The 21,141-nt window shown below is 35.0% G+C and overlaps 1 protein-coding gene across 7 annotated transcripts in view; it reads right to left on the reverse strand.

Moving 5' to 3' along the window:
- Positions 1-21,141, reverse strand: part of LOC145277684 (uncharacterized) — a 377,033-nt gene that overhangs the window by 130,542 nt on the left and 225,350 nt on the right. For all 7 annotated transcript variants that reach the window (XM_080129364.1, XM_080129369.1, XM_080129366.1 and 4 more), the window contains one exon: positions 16,402-16,463. In XM_080129364.1, coding sequence (XP_079985490.1) covers positions 16,402-16,463 — 62 coding nt within the window. The remainder of the gene's footprint in view (positions 1-16,401; positions 16,464-21,141) is intronic.

A 21,141-nucleotide genomic window follows, 5' to 3' on the forward strand; every position in this document is an offset into this window, starting at 1 on the left:
CCTTAAAGATTAATCAATTAAGTTGTTATATATTTTATTTTCTTAATTTATGAACGAGTAAAAAGGAATGATTTTGTTTCAGTTTTTGAAGAGATTTGTTTTCGATCTCATATTTAATCTTTTTCTTACGTAAATGTTATTAACTATTATTAGTTATCTATTAAATAAATTTATATTTATAACCTCCCCACCTAAAAAAAAGGTGCAAGTCAATAATTCCACTAACTTCATAAACAAAAATATCAAAAACAAAAAAAAAATCTTTATAATGTACCCTCCAATGATGAAAAAATATTGTTTAACAAAAAACTCATGTAAATTGATCAAGTAGTTTTTTTTTTTTTTTTTTTTTTTTTTAAATAAAAGACATTTTAACATCGTTTTGCAGGACAAATGTGATAGTTCCAAACAATTCAAACTTTTACAGGGGGGGGGGGCTCAAATTTGTTTTTTTATATAAAAATAAAACTACTGGATTAATTTACTTGATTTTTTTTTTTTTTTGGTGTACAGTATTTTCTTTCTGTCAAAGATTTTGCTTTATTATTATTTTTTTTTTTGTGGGGTGGGGCGTAAGATAGTTATAGACTAGCACCTAAAAAAATATAAAATAAAATAGTAGCTATAAAGAAATAATTTGATTAAAATGCAATTATCAGAGGTTGAAATCCAATTACAGGAGACCAAACCAGACTTATTATTCCTGTATGAAACTGGCATAGAACCTACTGTTTCCCTAGATGAGTTTGCGATTACCGGATATTAAAATCTGACCCCCGAAATCGTCATAGGCATGGAACATGTGTCTACATTAAAAAATGGCTTTCCATGAGGTAGGGACATCTCCAGAGAAGATTCAAATTTGCCCTACATGTGCTTCAGAGTAGCACTTGCTCACAGCATTGCATTCATATTTGCTCTCTATTGCTCTCATAACAGAAGAGTTTATATAATTGAAAGTATCTCTGAAATATTGATCATATTCTGTCTACCCATCTCTTGGCTAACAATCACGTCTGCGGAGACTTCAATGTTCACAACACTGAATGGCTAGTCGACTCAAACAAGATGGATGATGAGGGGAAGCACTGTCATGATTTCTTGATTGCCTATAACTTTACACAAATTGTTCGAACTCGCACATATGCTAGATTCCGATAGACAATATGCAAGTCTCCCCCGACATGTGCTCATCCTCTATTATGTCTCCATTAGGATCTTTCAATCACTCAGTTGTCTCAGTTAAGATAAAAACAAAATGTAATCAGTCCTCTGATGTACCTCTCGATCGTACTGTGTATAGATAATCTATAGATGACTGGGATGGCTTCCAAACATTCATATCAGATATATTTCTGCACTCCATGTTCAAAAAGTAGTGTCCTCTATAATATCAGATCTGACTGAATGGTTAACTGTGGATATAGACCGCTTCATACCCTCCAAAAAAATTCCAGCTAAAGCCCAACAGCCAGTTGTGGTTCACTCCAGAATGCTGTGCCGCTACCATTGCGCACATAAATCACTATTTCCATTGTTTCCAACATAATGTCATAAAACTAAAATCAGCTTTAAGATTGTCATCAACCATTGTAAAAGAGCAATAAAAAAAAATGCAAGAGATTTGTATGCTCAGTACATCAAGTTTAAAGTAGCAGAGCAGTGGCTTGGCTCCCACCAGTTTTGGCAAATAACAAACAAGGTCCTGAACAGAAGCATGTCCTCTATCCCTACCATCATCAATGGACCCGAGGTAATCTTGTCAACATTTAACAAAGCAAAATTCTTTGCAGCAAATTCTACACTTTGCGATCAGAGTCGCCTACTCCTTGTATTTCCTCCTGTGACTGAAAATACACTAAGCGATATACAAATTTCTGTAAGTAATGTTGCCAAGCTCATCAAAAACCTTGACTTTAATAAAGCAACTAGCCCAGACAGCATTCCAGTCATAGTGCTTAAAACGCTTCAACCAGAACTAGCTCCCATACTTACAAAGCTGTTTGAACATTGTCTTAAGGAAAAATGCTTCCCAACACCTAGAAAAACCTCAGCAGTCTGCTCTGTATTTAAAAATTTCAGTGATCGATCATCTCTCAGTACAGACCAATCAGTCTTCTGTTCGTTATAAGTTGCTAGAATCTGTGATAAAGAGAAGTGGTCAATCACTTTGGCAAAAATAACCTGCAGTATGGTTTCCGTTCTGCGAGATCTATAGTTGATCTACTGAATGGTTTTTATATGTAAATCGCCTAATCCATTCCAAGCCTATGAAAAACACTCATTAAATTTTACAATAAGGATAAAACCAGAATAAAATAAGGGCCAAATAGTACCTTACCTAACCGTTAATACCTTCACTTGCTATTTATTTTATACTTTTCTTTGACATTCCAAACAAAATTCTATTTAATAAATAACGACCGAGAGATGACAATTTTTTTTTTTTTTTTTAAATCGTTATTTTAACCATTAGTTGACCTCAATCAAATCTACGGGCACCAGGCACACAGAAGAAAGAGGATTCAAAATAAACTGGATTATTTACTTTCTTACAGCTAATTTGTGATTTTTAAAAAAAATAATAAACTACAACTTACAAAACTTTTATAGAGTGTACGATAAACTGCGACAAACGTTAAAACAGACGTTTTTTCAATCTTTCTCCAAATGTGGTAAAATTATAATGCGCACAAGTTTTTTAATTTTTAAAATAATTTTAATTTAGAGGGAAGTGAGGGGAGTAGAAAAAATAAATTCAAGTCTAAGAAAAAAAATATTTTCCACATAAAAATCAACACAAATCCAGAAAATTACCAGAAAAATTATTTAATTGAATAAACTCAGATTTTAAAAAGATTTTCAAAGAATTAGATGCCTGAAAAATAGTCTTTTCTCCATCACACATATCTTTTGTAACATGAAAATTTTTTCGGATGCAGGAACAAAAATGAAAAAAATTTCACATCACGTTTCGTAAACTGAAAATTTCATATGTAGAGCCTCCACTGTAATTTTGTGTTTTGAGCATAGTGAAAAAGTTAGTAGTGATTTGCATTTAATCCCAAGCAATGTCGGGTCTTTCTCCAAGTATATAATATATAACAAATACCGACTCAACAGGTCACACATGCTCTATTTTCTTATCTCTACTATTATATAAAAGGAATTGTGTGTGTGTGTGTGTGTGTGTGTGTGTGTGTGTGTGTGTGTGTGTGTGTGTGTGTGTGTGTGTGTGTGTGTGTGTGTGTGTGTGTGCGCGCACGTGCGTAAGAAAGAAAGTTCTGTTCTCTATGGATTCAAAAACGACTGGGATGATTTTTTTAAAATTTTACACGGAAGTACTTCACGTATCTTTAGATAGGTTTTTGTATCGGAATGTCTTTGATAAGTATCGATAATTGAAATAATTCAGTGAAAGAAGGAACAGGTAATTTGGACCAAAGTTAACACCTTAGACAGCCTAACATCATAGTACATTTGAAGTTTTATTACCACACAACCCAAAAGGCCAGACATAAAATCAATAGTAGGATCTTTGATATGACGGGGGCACATTCAAAATCAATGTTTCTGTGTAAAGCACAATTGCACCATGATACTTAACCTTTTCATTCTAAACTTAAATTCAAGCCATTATCACCACACAACCAGTAAGGCCAGAAATATAAAATCAGCAGTGCATTCTTTGATATGACAGGTGTGCGTTCAAAATGAATGTGTTTAGAGTATAAATGAAGCATGATACTTGACTTTGCACTACAATGAGTCCCTAACTAGAGCAGCAATTAATCGATTTGATTAAAAAATGGGCGATTTCATCGATTTCGATGACAATAAAAATATGGGAGTGTGAAACATTTGTTGATCATGCAATCCCAGGCAACGTTGGGTCTCCTGGCTAGTAAAATTATAATTCATTGAATAAAAATGATACCAATTACATTAAAATTGACCTTCTGATTTTCGGTCATCTAAAAAGAAAATGAAGTACATTGTTTGTTGTTTTTACTTACAAGAAGCAATTTATTCAAGTCCCCCTCCCCTTTTTATAGTTGGGTTGAGAGAAGAGGGGGGGGGAGGTCTGCTGACACTGAATATAAACATGTGTTTACTGTGTTTGTTGGTAGATTGTAAATCCAAAACAACAGAAAGGAGTTCCATTCTTAAGTGTGTGTGTATGGAAGTGGGGGAGGGTACTAGACATCTGGAAGGGGAAAGGATTTAACAGGAGTCTAGAGATTCAAGTCAGCTGAGCAGATTTAGATAAGAGATGACCTCTGAGAACAAGTGTGGACATGATAGAACTGGGAAGGTCAAAGACAGATGGCTTTTTAGTGATAAATAATTAGGGAATAAATGATATGGGTGAGGGGGTTAAACTTAAATACCAGGCAAAGTCCAAGAAGGATACAGCTATTAAAATTCTAACAATTCCCCAGACTTTTGGTGTTTTGTCTCTCTGCTTGGGGGGGGGGGGAGAAGATTGATAATTGCATTTCTTTTTCTGAATATATATTTCTAAAATTTAAAAGAAACTTTTACATATCATATTAGAAATTTACTGTATATGCATACAAGTATTTTATTCAAAGAAATTTGTTGAAAGTAAATGCATTGTATTCAATAGCAAGTCTTCACACACACAAACAAAGACTAGTAAAATATGAAAAAGTTCATTTGATAGGACTTTTATTTCCATAGACACTGCAAGCTGAAACAACCACCCCTCACTCTATACCTGTGCGTATAGCTAAACGAAAATTCCATGAGCAGAGTTTCTTTCCTAGAACTGTTCATCTGTGGAATGCAATGCAGCAATACCATAATACTATGTGTTTGCTTCCCAGCTGACTATGACATCGTCATCTTCAAATATATTATATAAAATGCAAAATGTGTGTGTGTTTGTATGTATCACAAAAACTTCTGACAGATGCATCTGAACGTGACAAAATCGATATCGACCTCTGAAATGACAAATATCGAAAAATTGGCCAAAAACATTAATTCCTTCACCCTTAAGTTGTTTTGATTCCCCCCCCCCACACACACACGCCCCCCCCCCCCGGCTATTTCTTTTTTTTTTTTTTTAAACCTCTCTCCACCCAGGCTGCCTACTGTTGTTTCGAGGTTCCTTACTACACCATCTCTCCACACCCGGGCAACGCTGGGTACTCCTGCTAGTCTACCATAAATAAATTCCTATTGAGTTATCCTTTTTAGATAATCTAGTTCTACCTAAGTTTCCTGACTGATCTCATTGTCTCACTGACTAACACTTAATTCTAGAGTAGCCTCCGGGCCTTGATAAGTTGTGACCTTCCAAGTAATAAAAGAAACTAACAAAGAGAACATGATTGTTTTGAAAAGGTTAGAAATGAATAGAGGAGGATAATTAATAGGAGAAAGAAACGAGGAAACTTGTAAATAAAATATGAAACTAATTTTTATTGACCTATTGCATAGAGTTAAATGTACTTTTACTTAACTGTCTTAAATATTTGATTGAATTGGTGAGTGTCTCTGAACTGGGGAAGCAGTGAGATTATATATAAAATATATTGGACTGATGAAAAGAAATTTTTTTTTTACTAACTTTATTACACAGTCAAAAGTTGAAGAAAGCAATATAACAAATGATCCTTAATGCATAGATTAACAAAGATAAGCTCTTCCTATCAAAAGGAGAGACCCAATAAAATAAATTAATGGTTTAATAAATTTTGTAAATTTTCCAATTTTAATTTTCACCATCTCAATATTTCTTATACCAATGCTCTATCTACAATATTCAGCATTCCCTTATGATAGAATCTAATAAATTCTTTATCTTTGTATTATCCAATTATATATACACACACACACTGGACATTTTTCTTTGTGCGTGTGTTACACCCATAATGAAGACCAAGTTGCCTTCAATTGTTTTTGTGTTTCCAATGAAAGCAACATCGGTTCCATGTCGCACCTTCAGGAAAACTGAAAAATGGCTGTCAGAGAACTTTCAGCCCCAATATCTGCAAATACCTACCAACTTGCCCGATCGCAACTTGATGAATTATTATGTGTGTGTGGCACAATTGAGAAATCATTTACAACAAGGAAAGCTTACTGATAGGATCAAACTGATACTAAGGTGCCTCTCGATGGACACTGTGCAGGCTGTGTGTTACAGGTTCAGTCCTGCCTGGGGATTTAGACTGGCTTCATTGAGTGTAGTGCATTCGTCAAAAGTAAAAAAATGTATTTTCAATTTTGAGAAACATCAATTATTGGCCAATATGACATCTTTTCTTCCCTTTCTAAAAGGTGTGATTTTGTCCCAACCACCCAACATAACTGATATAAACATATGTATAAAATATTTTGTACGACCAAATGATACAAGATTTAATTTTACATCTTCAAGAAAGAGATTGGTCAGCTATCTACTACAAAGAGCTCTAAAAAATTAGTATCATGCAAAACTTGTCTTTGCATAATAATTTCTTTCCCTGGGAGCGAGGCAGGAGGAGGGGGGCACCATCAAGGCCAAAAGGTCACTCGAGGATAAGGGTTAATAAGTGTAAGGTCGTTAATGAGACAACACTGTGATAATACGAAAATGGTGAAAATTGGGAAGAATTTGATTACTTAAAAGAATAACTCAACAATAACTTGTTTACAGTGGTCTTTAAAACGACCATGTTATAGCCAGTCAGAAAGCAGCCTCGCAATATTGTGTTTCACACACAGACAGGTCTAAGAAAGAAACTTTCCTTATGGAATTTTTGTTTAGTTTTAAGCAGAGATAGAGAGTAAGGAAAATTATATACAAGCTGAAAATTTTTTATGGTCTGTTTTTTTACATTCAAAATAGAGGAAACTATTTAAAAACTTTGAAAACATATACCCCCTCCCCTCATATTGTCATATGAGGAAGCTTAGATCAACTATGAATTCGGGTTTCATAGTTCATCATTTCACTAAAGAAGCCTTTTGTGAACTAACAAGTATATATGGAGCCAGTTGCATGACGTTTGTATACACATGCACACTGTTGAGTTATAAAAAAAAAAAAAAAACACACAGGCTTGTCCGGATTCGTGTATCGATACTCAGACGATTAGCACATCACTGCACATGTGTATTCGCAGCCTTCTCGTTTCTGCCCACATCATCGGCAAGAAGAGGCAAATCAGTTCCAAAAAGAGACATGATAAGATCAGAACATTTTCTCACTCTTCGCCAGAAATTGGCAAGATGAAATGAGATTCCAAAATTCTACATTCTGTTTGTAGATAAAGCCTGCTTGCTTGCTTGCCAAGTATGTGGACTCATATTCCTATGTTCCAATTAAATAAAGCCAACTTTTATTATAATGTTGGTATTGCTTGGAACTTTGTAATCTCCAATCTGTGGTCCCCCCCCCTCGCCAATCTTTCATGATAAACACCCGTCTAGTTGAAACCACTATCAAAAATTTTCCCCACTCTTTATCTGTGCCAAAACCAAAACATAGATTCCATGAACAAAGCTTCTTTCTTAGAAGTGCACACCTGTGGAACTCTCTTGCGTTTGCCTGTTTCCCACCTGACCTGGATGTCTTCAAGTCCAACATAAACAAAGTCCTGATGAACCGCCCCCTTAAGACACTTTACCAAATCTCCAATACTAACGATTACTAGGATACTATTCCACTGATTACTATACACACAATAACCCTCATCCCCGAGTGCCTTCTGGGCCTTGATAAGTGGTGACTACCTTGTAAAAAAAAAAAAAAAAAAAAAAAAAACTCCTATCCTTACAGAATACAAGCCTGATCCATCAGATACCTACTTACATGATCGGCTGAACAAAATGGCTATCTTAAATCTTGAACAACAAACAACTCTAAGCTCATCCATTTACAGCCATGTTGAGACGCAGCCATTAAACTTTTAAATTACACATGAAACGCTAAGCTGTTGATCGAAACAGAAGACACCAAAATCATTAAATGTCCAATTTTTAGTGCACTGAAAAGTTCATTTAAATGCAATTCAGATAACTGAGCCTCATATCAGTGCAGGGGAGAGAGGCACAAAAGAAAAAAGAAAAAAAACGTTGAGATCTTGGCCAAAAAATGGTGGATATGTTTTCAACACCGAAAGTTGCAGCGACTGAAACGTTGTGCTAATAACACCCAAGATGAGAATAATAGTCCGATTAATCAACATGACACAAGCATTCATGTCGCATCTCAAAAATTCAGAACAATATCTTCTGTTAGTTGCTTGTTTTATTGCAGGTTTCTGTTATTGTTCCAGCAGCAACTATCACTATTTCATACATTTGCATCCATATAAGAAAACAAAGTTGTAATGCAAGTATTTGATAGATAGCATCTTGGTACCACAAATGCCATTTGACCGTGCGGGGCCAAGGGAAACGACCACCCTATGTTTTAGTCTCGAGTGTTCAAGAAAAAAAAACCAAAGCTAAGTAAAATCCTTAACTGTTTCGCATGAAATTAAAACAAATATTCTTTACATTTCCAGGCATATTGTAACTGATATTTTTCTCCACTTAAGTAGACCATTTCGCAGTTTAAAATCCCATCTCACTTAAGTAAGTCAATGCTATAGTAAAGACAAATTCGGTAAAAAAAAAAGAAAAGAAATTATGCTAATTTATTTAGAGGATATGAAAACTTTATTAAGTACGATACTTAATATAATCAGCCATCGAAAGGCAATTTTTTTTTTTTTTTTTTTTTTTTTTTTTTTTTTTTTTAATAAAATAAAATGTTAATGACATCAGTGACCCCCCCCCCTTCCTTGTACACTGCCATTTCCTTTCCGGATCCCTGCTCCGAACTTATGCTCTTGATCTCCATCATCTCACCTGAAGATGAGGGGCTCTTATGCCTTACACAACAATTTATCAGTCTGTACTATTGTCTATAAACTGATATCATCAACAATTAGATAAGCTGTTTTTAAATTTCCTCTTTTGACAAAATTGCCAACCGAAATACAAACGGATTTTCCTTTGCGATAGGATAGAACTGAAGCAGTATACTTAATATGTACAATACGTGCGTACTAAACTAAACCACCTTTGCTACCTATATACAATCGCCTATACTGAATCCTCATCAGCTCAAAACTCTCTGTATCCCCAGACTCTTAATTTCTCAAATCTTATATCACCAAGACATCCTTCTTAATTGATACAAGAATCCTCCTGAGCAGTTCAACATCCAGTGATCATATATCTAATCCTCATGAAATTGCTTATATCACCCTGAATATTACCTTAAATTTTCATTCTATCCCTAAGCTAAGTAGAACACCTAATAATACTCTAGTAAACTACTTTTAAAATTAGATAAACCCAGTTTCAATATTAGAAGTGCTTCGTCCCTCACCTTGACTACGGACTTGTACAATAAGCCATGAAACTATTGTACCTAAAATTCATCTCAAAACTGCAAAATACTGCTGCTTGTATACTAAGTACCTCCTATAGATACTTTACCTCCAAGATGACTGCCTTGTCTGTTTTGCATGACAAACCTTATTGTTTTTTACTTAAATTCTCTTTCTCCTGATCACTAACAAATCAAAACTGCTCTATTTCCTAAGTTGCCACTAAACCTAATCCGTCACGTAACTTAGAGGGGTCCTTGCTCTCCACCCTTGACCCTAACAAACTCATAAATCGATACCCATTAACACCTAAAATTTCCTAGGCATGCTCCTGATTATAACTCCTAACCCATAACCAAGCTTCTAAGTAAATACTTACTAGCCATAGTCCTATACATTGACTTAAAGTAATCTATAATGAACAGTAACCATTAATATCTCTTTATTAAGAGATAGTATTGCAATAATTATTACACAAACTAAACCGGTACTCATTGAAATAAAAACTTCCGGATATTGTAGTCTAAAGGCAACTTACTCAAATTACTCAAATTGTCTAAAATTCCATGCATTCGTATACAATACTACTTATCCATCCATCTATACTTTAACTATACTTACAGAATATGCAATAACCTATATCTATCAGGTATAACTGTACTCCATATCAAATGTTCTCTTGTATCTATACTGAGCATATCTTATCTTTCAGTCTTACTAAATGTCCGGTTTGGGCACCAAATCAGAATTTCTAATAGCAAGTAGATCATACTCTAACACTTTATCCTAATCCTACACCTACTAAACCATATCTAACCATACATTCCTAAACCTACTAAACCATATCTAACCATACATTGCTAAACTTACAAAACTATATCTAACCGTACATTAACTCGTCTCTCTCGATCCAATACTGTAGCAGATTTAGCTGCTTCCACTGCATGAATTTTTACCTATACCCTCTCCCAGTAAAAATGAAAATGGAAAGCATAATAATGCCCTTTTTTAACCACGCTTGAGGAGTGAAAATTTTCTGTAGAAGCTAACCTAAATGCCCGATTTTTCCAGGAGATATTAACCTAAATAACCAATAAATATTAACTTCCCATGCGGGGTCGCAGAAATACCTGGATTAGGACCCAGGCGCGCGGCGAACCCCCTCGGAGCTGATGGACCCGTAGGTCTTCCCAGGTCATCCGTCTAGGAGAAGGAAAACTCTGAAACTAAACCTAGGGGAGGGAGGCCTCTTCAGTCCTGGACGACAACCTTCCTAGAGCTGGTGACTCAAACAAATCACCGGTTGGCAAACCTAAACTGTTTAAGGAGGAGATAGACTGTCTATCGCCCGGCTTTCATACTCCTTCTTTGCCTATTGGCCAGGCGTAGAGGTACTATCACAGGGACTCGTCTGAATCACCCAGTGGTTGACCTTGTTTCCTGACTAGGGCAATGAACGCCGCTTTTCCCCACTCCCGCCACATCCCATCCCCCTAAACTGGACACAGTGGGGTGCTTCAGTGCCATATATGTCGGTGCAGTTGGACTGGGCTGGCTTTGCCTAATGGATTGAGGGTACCGGATTGACAGTTCCTGGCTGCTGTTTCCGACTGATAGTACAGGTGCCCTAACTCTTTGGTAGCGCTTAGAGCGGCTGCTCCATCAACAGTTGTAAAATATCGGGATGTTTGTAGTGCCATGTTGCACATGGAAAGGGACCCTGTACTCATCCCCGGTGAGCTTTCCGAGGCCACAATCCTGTGGGTGAGGACAGCTGATGGTCTACTTGTATTGCATGTCTGGTATTCTGCACAACTACTTGTCCAGCACCCCCTCACTCATCCACCCTAACTGAAACTTTTAAATAAAATAAAATGAAATGACAGCTCAAACAAAAGTTACGTTTAAACCAGGACCAAACTCAAAGAAAACCAACCTGCCTCCTCCCTTGAGGCTTGCATTTACTAATATCCGCGGGCTTAGAACTAACTTAGATGATGTTGAGTCATTTCTCCTTGTAAAAACCCCGGATATCTTAGCATTAAGTGAAACTAACCTTCACTCTTCCATTCCCTCTAACCACTTTAACATGCCTGGTTATCTCCCACTCTACCGTAAGGACTCGGACAGACATATGCATGGACTTAGAGTCTATATTCGAAACACCCTCCCCCTAACTAGAGAAATAAAACTAGAATCAGAGGGACAGGCCTTTATGTGCTTCAGACTAAATATGCAACACAATATTAGCTACTTGTATTTTCTCTACCGCTCTCCCTCAAACCAAGACTGTACCCTAATAAACAAAGTCTCAGACAGCATAGATATAGCACTCTCCCTCGATACTAGCGCACAAATACATGTATTTGGTGACTTCAATGTCCACCACAGTAACTGGCTAGGATTCTCAAATCACACAGACGTAGCTGGTAGCGCAACTCATAACTTCTCTATATCTCATTCCCTATCTCAGTTGGTTACATTTCCGACACGTTTCCCAGACCAGCACGATCAACATGCCTCACTTCTAGATCTCTTTCTGACAACGGTTCCCAATGACTGTACAACAAATGCCCACAGCCCACTCGGGAATGCTGAGCACGCTGTGATAATGGTAGAAATCAGCCTAAATTCTCGCCCTAAAACTGAAGACCCACTTCTCAAAACAACGAGGTATTACAAAAAGGCTGATTGGGAAGCCATCAAGGAGCTTATCAGAGATGCCCCATGGCAAAATATCTTTACTCTTCCAGCGGAACAGTGTGCAAATGAGACAACTGAATGGTTCAAAACTGCTATTGAAGCACATGTTCCCGCACGGAAATACTATAGCAAGCCCCACTCTCCCCAATGGTTTACTTCTGCTTGTGCAGCTGCCATTTGTCAAAGGCAGCATGTGTTCCGCAGATTCAACCGACATGTCCAGCTCAAATAAGCAGAAGTTTATAGAAGCTAGAAATAATTGTAAGAGAGTGATAGACACAGCTAAGACAGATTACTCTGAAACCACCAGAAAGCGCATCGAAGCACAGAAATTTGGACCCCGGGATTTTTGGAAAATCTACAACAGCGTAGTTAATAATGGACAGTCAATTATTCCCCCACTAACAAACAATCATGAGGTTGCTTGCACGGCAACTGACAAGGCTAATCTGCTTGCCAGTCGGTTTGCCTCAAACTCCACACTGAACTCGGTACACCACTCACTCCCTGATTTTCCTCTGCGAACAGACGCCACACTTGACGATTTGAAAATCACCCCTTCTCAGGTACATGCTATTATAAAAAACCTAGACACCTCAAAAGCATGTGGACCAGATCTCATCCCGGCTGTGCTGTTAAAAAATGCTCTGCCAAGGTTGCTCCAGTTCTGTCCAAACTTTACAATAAATGTCTTAACGAATCTTGTTTTCCCGACTGCTGGAAAACCGCCTCTGTGGTACCAGTCTTCAAGAATTCTGGTGAAAGAACTGACCCACTAAATTATCGCCCCATTAGCCTCCTCCCGCTTTTCGCCAAAATATTTGAGTCCTTAGTTAATCAAGCCCTAGTCCAGCACCTAACAGCTGCTAAACTCCTGACTGACAAACAATATGGATTCAGGCAAGCCCGTTCAACAGCAGATATCTTAACTGTAGTTTCTGAACGTATATACCGTTCATTGGATAAAACAGGGGAGGGTAGAGCGGTGGCCCTTGATATATCTAAGGCTTTTGACAGGGTATGGTACGATGGTCTTCTAAGGAAAATTAGATCATATGGAATCACTGGAAGAATTCATAATGTAATTAAATCCTTCTTAAGTAATAGAAAAATCAAAGTTGTCCTCGACGGACATACATCCAAACAATATGACATAAATGCGGGAGTACTTCAGGGGTCTATCCTTGGACCTCTATTATTCCTGATATTCATAAACGACCTCCCTGATAATATTGTTTTTGGAGATGGGTATATTTGCCGATGACACCACTCTCTATAACAGATATGAGGGGAAAACAAATGAACACATATCCAAGGAAATGGCAGAAACACTAGAGGACGACCTCCAATCCGTAGTGGAATGGGGACAAAAATGGTTGGTCACATTCAATGCTGCTAAGACTAAGCTTGTTTCTTTCAATAACTACAAGAACCCTTCTCTACCACCAATAGCAATGGCCAAGAACACATTGCCTGAAAGTACTTCTTTTAAACTCCTCGGCTTAACGTTTACAGGGAATATGAACTAGAATAGATACATTGAGAGCATTGCCAAGGCTGCTGCGAGGAAGGTTGGCTCCCTCTACCGTGCTAGAAAACTACTTACGCCTGACGGTATGCTATACCTCTATAAGGCAACCATTCGCCCATGTATGGAGTACTATTGTCACATCTGGGCTGGTGCATCAGCTGCTTGTCTCTCGCTCCTGGACAGGGTTCAAAAAAGAGTCGCCAACCTGATAGGTCCTGAACTGTCATCTAGGCTTCAACCTCTGTCCCATCGACGAGATGTTGCATCCCTCTGCCTGTTCTACAAATACTTTAATGGAGAATGCTCTGACAAACTGCAAACACTTGTACCTCCCCAACGTAACAACCCCCGACAAACCCGACAAGCTACTAAGTCCCACCCCTTCCCAGTAGAGATCCTTAGGTGCAAGAAAGCCTTTTACTCCAATAGTTTCTTCCCCAGAACTGCGGGTCTTTGGAACTTCCTTCCGGGATTCTGCTTTCCCAACTGCAATGATATGCAGAAGTTCAAGTGTAATGTTAACAAACATCTTTCTACTTTTCTCCCTTCATAATGACCCCGCTAATTAATTCCCTAATAGTAGCCCCCTGCTTCAAAGTGGCACTGTGCCTTGTTTGGGGTGAAAATTGAATAAAAACAAATTTAAAAAAAAAAAAAAAAAGTATTTAACAAAATCCAATCGGTTAAATCTTAGGAAATGACTTTCAAACAAAATCTGCCGCATTTCAAGTTATAAACTTTAAATAATGACATGGTCAGAGAAATCAATTTCTGAAGGCTTTCCAACATATAAAAGCTTGTAAAACGTAAAATTTTGGCAGTACCTAAATTAGATATATTTTGTTAAGAAATAAGATACCGAACAGCTGCAATTATTAGTGTAACATGCATTGCATGACCCCAGAACATAAATACTGCACACTGTAACCTTAGCCAAAATTAACACAATCTAACAGCAATAACCTTAGCTAATTAACATAGCAATAACATCAGCTGTGTAAACTATATTTTCATTTTTCGCTATGGCAGTATGTTTGTGATTTGAAGAATGTTTGGCTTCTGACCTTTTCTTTTTGTCAAAATTCAGAACATTTTGAAGTGCAGAAATTTGTGCATGGAAGAGAAAATAATGTTTTAGATATCTTAAAATTTTGCACCCGAGGTAACGTCATCTGTTAGTCTTAAGCCCTCATAAAAGCAAAACTGATTGAACATTTAAAAAAACACCTGGTTTTTGTAAAGTCGCCTAGGCGATAAAAGCGAGGACAACATTTTGGAAACGAAGCAGATTATCAAAATATACATAAAAAAAAAAAAAAAAAATGACTAGTCAGCTGATGGAAGTTAGTAACACTGTATGATAAAAATAACTCTTTGGCTCATTCTATTTTTATTGAATGAAAGAATGCATGTCTGATGGAGTATGATTTTGGTACATTTAACCAAACAGTATTTTTCTTTCTACTGGTTTTCGTAAATGAATGACACAGCATGGCATAATTGGTTGGGAGCATTCTTGCAGAGAATCTTAAAAAGGATTCATTTTAATTTTTTTACTTATTACAGAGAGAAAAAAACAAAAACAGAGAGAAGCAAAGGCAGGGTATGGGATAAAAGGCAGAATGAGTATTGTTTAGTTATAGTCAAGATTGTCTGCTCTTTTTGACTTCCGGTTTCTGCTGTCCATTTGGTTGGATAATTAGTAAGGCTGTGACAACAGAATATTCTTATTGTTTTGACCCGAGTATATATTCGACACAGGCAATCAACCACATCAGTCTATATAAAAGAGAATCACATCACTCTATATAAAAGCATATTAGATATCAACGGATAGACACTCAAGAGTCAAAACAATAAAAAGAGTATGCTGTTGTCCTAGCTCTAATAATTAGACATGGTCAAGCAGACAAGTCATTCTTAACATTGAGAATGATGGAGCTTTCAAATTGTCTAAGAGGTAAATCATCAATCAGAAGACATCTTGCTTGTCATCATCGTCTCATTTGCAGAATAAAACCGGAAGTAAAACAAGAGCAGAGTTTTGACTGAAACCAGTTGCTATTTCATTTCTGGTACGATTGTTGCATTTGACCACAAAAACAATAAAACTAGTAAAATCGAAAAACAAAATTTTCCGAGAACTCATTTATTCACATGGGCTCATATTTTTTCATAGGGTTGGTGAGATAATACTACTAACAAGAAATAGAACTGATGGTAAGAATTAAAACTCAAGCAGATAACATGTATCAGGTACAACTCTTTACATAATCCTTTTATTTTTAACTACCTCGTAATTCTGCAGTATAGTTAGCAGTTGAAAAAATAAATAAATAAATTTAAAAAAAAAATTTAAAAAAATACAAATAACTTCTACCAAATGCAATAAAATTTAATACTCTACTAACCTGTATACTTTTAACATGCTGAAATTGTTAAAAAGCTTCTGTTATTTCAAAATAAGATTTTGCCATTAGCATTTTTAAATCAATCTACAAAATTGCCCATAATCTGTCAGCCATGATCAGGTAGAATCTTAATTTGTAATTGCATTCTTATTATCATCTGTAATATTGAACCTTTAACCTTCAGAATAATCTCACTTAGAATCAATTATTTCTTCACATTTTTTAGTCATTTTTTTTTGCTACAGATCCCTGAAACAAAAGTTATAATTAATAATTTCAAGTATATAAGTTTATTGACGAGGTTATGCCACCACACAACAAATAGTAAAAATTCTAAACTTGGAATTTATATTCTTACCTTATGTCGACTTTAAATGTAAAATTTTCATCAATAAAATCATCAACTCTGCTGAAAAGGCCCTGTAAAATAAAATAAAATGCATTTGAATAGTATAGAAACATTTACGGCTTGATTAGCAAAAACAAAACAAATTTTATTCATTGTTTGAAGGGCCACTTGTTACATAATTGGCAACATCTAATTAAGTTTTTCTCCTAGATGCAGCTTACTTACTGATAGAGCCCTGCTCTAGAGTGAGAAAAAAAAAGCAGCAACAAAAGCAGAAAAATCGATTTTTGTAACATACTAAATTTTGATTGGTTGTCAAGATTCATCTTCAACAAATCAGAAACAGTTGCTCTGAGAACAAAGCACATGTAAAAAAAAAAAAAAATCATAACTTGTCAAACAGACCATTGTCTGTTGTCACAACACTCCTCTTCAGACACCAACAAGTAAACTAAACTGACTAACCATTAGAACATGGGTTCTCTGCAGACAGACAATCTACCGTCATTATCATAATAAAAAACACATAAAACAAATTTTGTTCATGATTGCTAGGGCCACTTGTTACATAATCATTGGCAGCATCAAGTTATAAAGTTTTTCTTTTAGATGCAAATTACTTGTAGAGCCCTGTTCCAGAGCAGAAAAACAAAAAACAGCAACGACAATAACAAAAGCAAAACGATTTTTGTAAAATACTCAATTTAGACTTCAATGCTTAATTTTTGACTGATTATTGACATTTGTCTTCAACGAATCAGAAACAGTCACCCCAAGAGCAAAGCACTTGTTATACATATTACTACATAAGCGAGAATCCTAGCACACAAGAGGAGAAAAACCACAGCTTGCCAAAGAGACTCATATCTGTCACAATGACTCAGACACCAGCAAGCAAACCAAATTGACATGAGTTCTTAAAGACAACTCACCGTCATCATTATAATGAATAACCTTATCCACTAAGAAATATTTCTTCAGTACTCAGCAAATTATTACTTCATTAAAAAGCTGTGCAAATAAACCAAACTATCATTTACAGAATCCTTGCATACAAGGAGACAACTATTTCTTCTAATATTTTCTTCAAAATAAATAATTACAAGAACATTGGGGTGTAATTATATTAGTAATATAAGACACATTTTTATTGTAAATTCATAGTAAAATGGATTATTACTATTTTTTTTTTTTTTTTTTATAACCAAAACTTGAATAATATTTACAAAATTATAATTTTATTAAATGAAAAACTGCTGGACGGGAGGAGATTGGGTTTGTAGTTTTGTATGTACTTAAAATGCGCAAGATATAAAAAAAAAAAAAGGTGATTATTAATACTTGTTAGTCTGGAAGTGATCTATCATTTTACATTAAGTTTGTATAGGAAAGTGGTCCTCATCCAGCAATATAAATTCCAAATAATCATGTTGGAATGCATGATATTAGTCCATTTATGGAATTGTTACATTTTTTTTATATAACAATTCTCTAAATCATTATTCTCTTATGCATTAAAGTTAAAAAAATAATTTTGTAAACAAGCTAGACTCATTAAATTCATTTTAAATAAATCTTAGTGAAGGCTTCTTGAATCAGCACTATATATATATATATATATATATATATATATATATATATATATATATACACACACACACACACTAGAAGGCTGCCCAGCATTGCCCGGTCTTGAAAAACGCTTAAAAATGATATTTTGATTAATGCAGATTTCATATTTATTATTATATTGGACCCAAGATATAGAAATGATTTAAAAAGTTAGAAAAAAAAATTTTTTTTTAATTTAAAAAAAAAAATGACTCATGCGCCATCACCTAGAATCGAAACTAAAACGTTTAGCTTACGATTTACCTTTTCCTTTGATGTTAATGCCTGAGCTATGAAGACATGTTTGCTTCAAGGCTAAAAATTAAAACATGACCCAATAGCTATTACATTATGCATGCATAATCATGTAGAATATCTGCATGAATATAATTACACATAATAATTAACTAAAGATGATCATCGCATAAGAAAACCAAAAAAGCTGATAGGGAATTAATCAAAATTAATGTTTAAAAGAATATGCAAATTAGCTAGATCTTTTCGATGAATGCAATTCTATGACCTATATATAACAAAGTTGTATTTTCTTTTTAAATAAATAGAAAAAGGGGGTTTTAATATGAATATCAAGACAAAATTAAAACACATTTTGATTGAAACAAGTGGCTATTTGTAGCAGCAGGATGTGACCATGTTTATATAACAATAAACAAGTATTATCAGCTCTTTTTATTGAGCACTATCTAACAACTTCGTTGAATTCATTAGTCCATTACTTTTGAATAAAAAAAACCGAGTATATATATATATATATATATATATATATATATATATATATATATATATACACACACACACACACAGAGTAGAACCCCCGGATATGGTGGCCCCAGGATAAGTTTTTTTTTTTTTTTTTTTTTTTTCCAGGTTACAATGTGGAATACAAGGTTTTTTTCAGCCCCTGGTTACGGTGTTTGCCCTGCCTTATGGCGTTAAGTGTTATTTGATTATATACATGTGTATTATATACTGTACTGTATTTTGTTACTAATTTTTAATATGTACTGCATAAAATTTTGCTTAGGCCCCGCCATACAGCAATTTTTACCTTATGATCTCAACTCTGGAACAGATTAATGCCATATCCCGGTGTTCTACTCCATATATATTATATACACACACTTTTTCTTTTTAAGATTAAACACTATTTAACTGGTAAAACAAAATATAGAACAGAAAACACTTTTTTATAGACTTTCAGCTTAAAATTATCTGTCGGCATTCATAAAAGTAACGAAGGTTTTGATAATCTTTCATAACTTACGAATTATATATGGCAACTTGACGATGAATGCAAGCAATTTATGATCAAGATAACATTCCTTATGGAGAGCCAATTGATAAAACATTCTTTTACTAAACGTAAATTCTAGGAATAAAACCTACGAACACACTTGAATCATTAATAGAAAAAAGTTTGTTTTGGTTTCTGAATGCAACAAGTTTAGTTAAGATTCCTAATCCTCATCTCCTGACCAAAAAAAAAAAAAAATGTTCCAAATTATTGTTGCAAGGGGAATGAAACCAACAGGGTATACATGAAACAATATCATGCAATAATAAAGATAATTGAACACAATACCACAGGCTGCTTTCTAATTGATTATAACATGGTCAAATATAATCAAATTCTTGTTGAACCACTTTCTTAAATAGTAAAATTTTAACCAATCATCACAGTGCTATCTAACTGTCCACCTAACACCAATTTAAACCTCATCCTCAAGTGGCATTTGGCCTTCATAAGTAGTGATACATTAATATATATATAAATCTCACCTGTCTGTATGTATGTCTGCCTAAAACTTTCGACAGAGGTGATGGATTTTCATGAGATCAGTATCGTTTTGAAGCTTGACCCTTCGGACGAAAATTATAAAGAAATTGGCCAAAAAACATTAATTTCTTTACTCTCAACTGGGCACTTTTTTTACAAGGGGGGGGGGGGGGGTTGCTTTTTTCACCGACATTTTCGAAAGTCATCCCCTCTTTTCGATAGCCTTAGTTTAAATCTTAGCTACTTCTAGTTTGGCAATGGACACAACGGCAAAGATGTCACTTTTTTTTTTCACGTTCTTTTCCTCCTCTGTGATACGGGTTCCAGACTGCTTGTCTGCCTACTACCACTTTTTTTTTGCTCAACGTCGGGTACTCCGGCTAGTTGATATATATATATATATATATATATCCTATTAGTAATGGGGTAAATACATGACCTTACAAAATAACTGCAATAGTACAAATTTTACCCTAATAGCTCAGTCATATCAAGAATACAAATCCAAATTTAATTATTGACATTTTATGTTCGTTGTTCACCAGATTATTGATAATGTAAGAAGATATTCTGACTGCTTATCATATAGTTGAGTTTCAGATCTTGGCTTAAAAACAATAATAATCAAACAGGAAATTCATTGTGTTTTGTTTTGTTTGGTTGGTTTGTTTTTATGGCATATCAACCAATTTTGAGTCATTTAATGCCAAAACATTAATTGTAATGAGTTACATGTTGGTTAGTTTTTGGTGTTTCTTGTGGAATCTAGTTATATTTTGTTGTATATTTTAATCTCTTTCAGGAATTCAATAATTTTTTCTGGGTCGATTTTGTTAAAAATATCGACCTTAGACTATTCTCTTGGTAATGTTTTATTTGGGCCCATTTAAAGTCCACACAGTCCGTCAGTATATAATGTACTGTGTAGGGCTCCTGACACGTTATGTAAATAGGCACCTCTTCTCCTTTTAGTAGATGTGAGTGAGTGACCTATTCGTAATCTAATCATTACTATCTCTTCTTATCTTGACATCTTTTTTGTTATTTCTTCTTCTGATGTTTGGTGTTACTTTGAATAGTTCATTCTCTGTGCATGAGTTCTAATGTTCTTATCATTTTCTTTATATATATATATATATATATATATATATATTGGGTTTTCGGTCTGTATAAGGGATTTTTCCTATTTGCTGAAGTAAATCTTTTGTTGCTTTATCCACTTTTTCGTTCATGTAGATGTCGATGTCGCTTGAACCCCAGCAGAAGATTATGTATTTATTCATTGCTATGGTGTTTATTTTATTTAGGAGATTTGTAATAAGGGGATTTGTCATTTTTTT

Source organism: Euprymna scolopes, chromosome 6 (assembly GCF_053919585.1).
Source record: "Euprymna scolopes isolate OS-2025 chromosome 6, ASM5391958v1, whole genome shotgun sequence".
Taxonomy (NCBI): Eukaryota; Metazoa; Mollusca; class Cephalopoda; order Sepiida; family Sepiolidae; genus Euprymna; species Euprymna scolopes.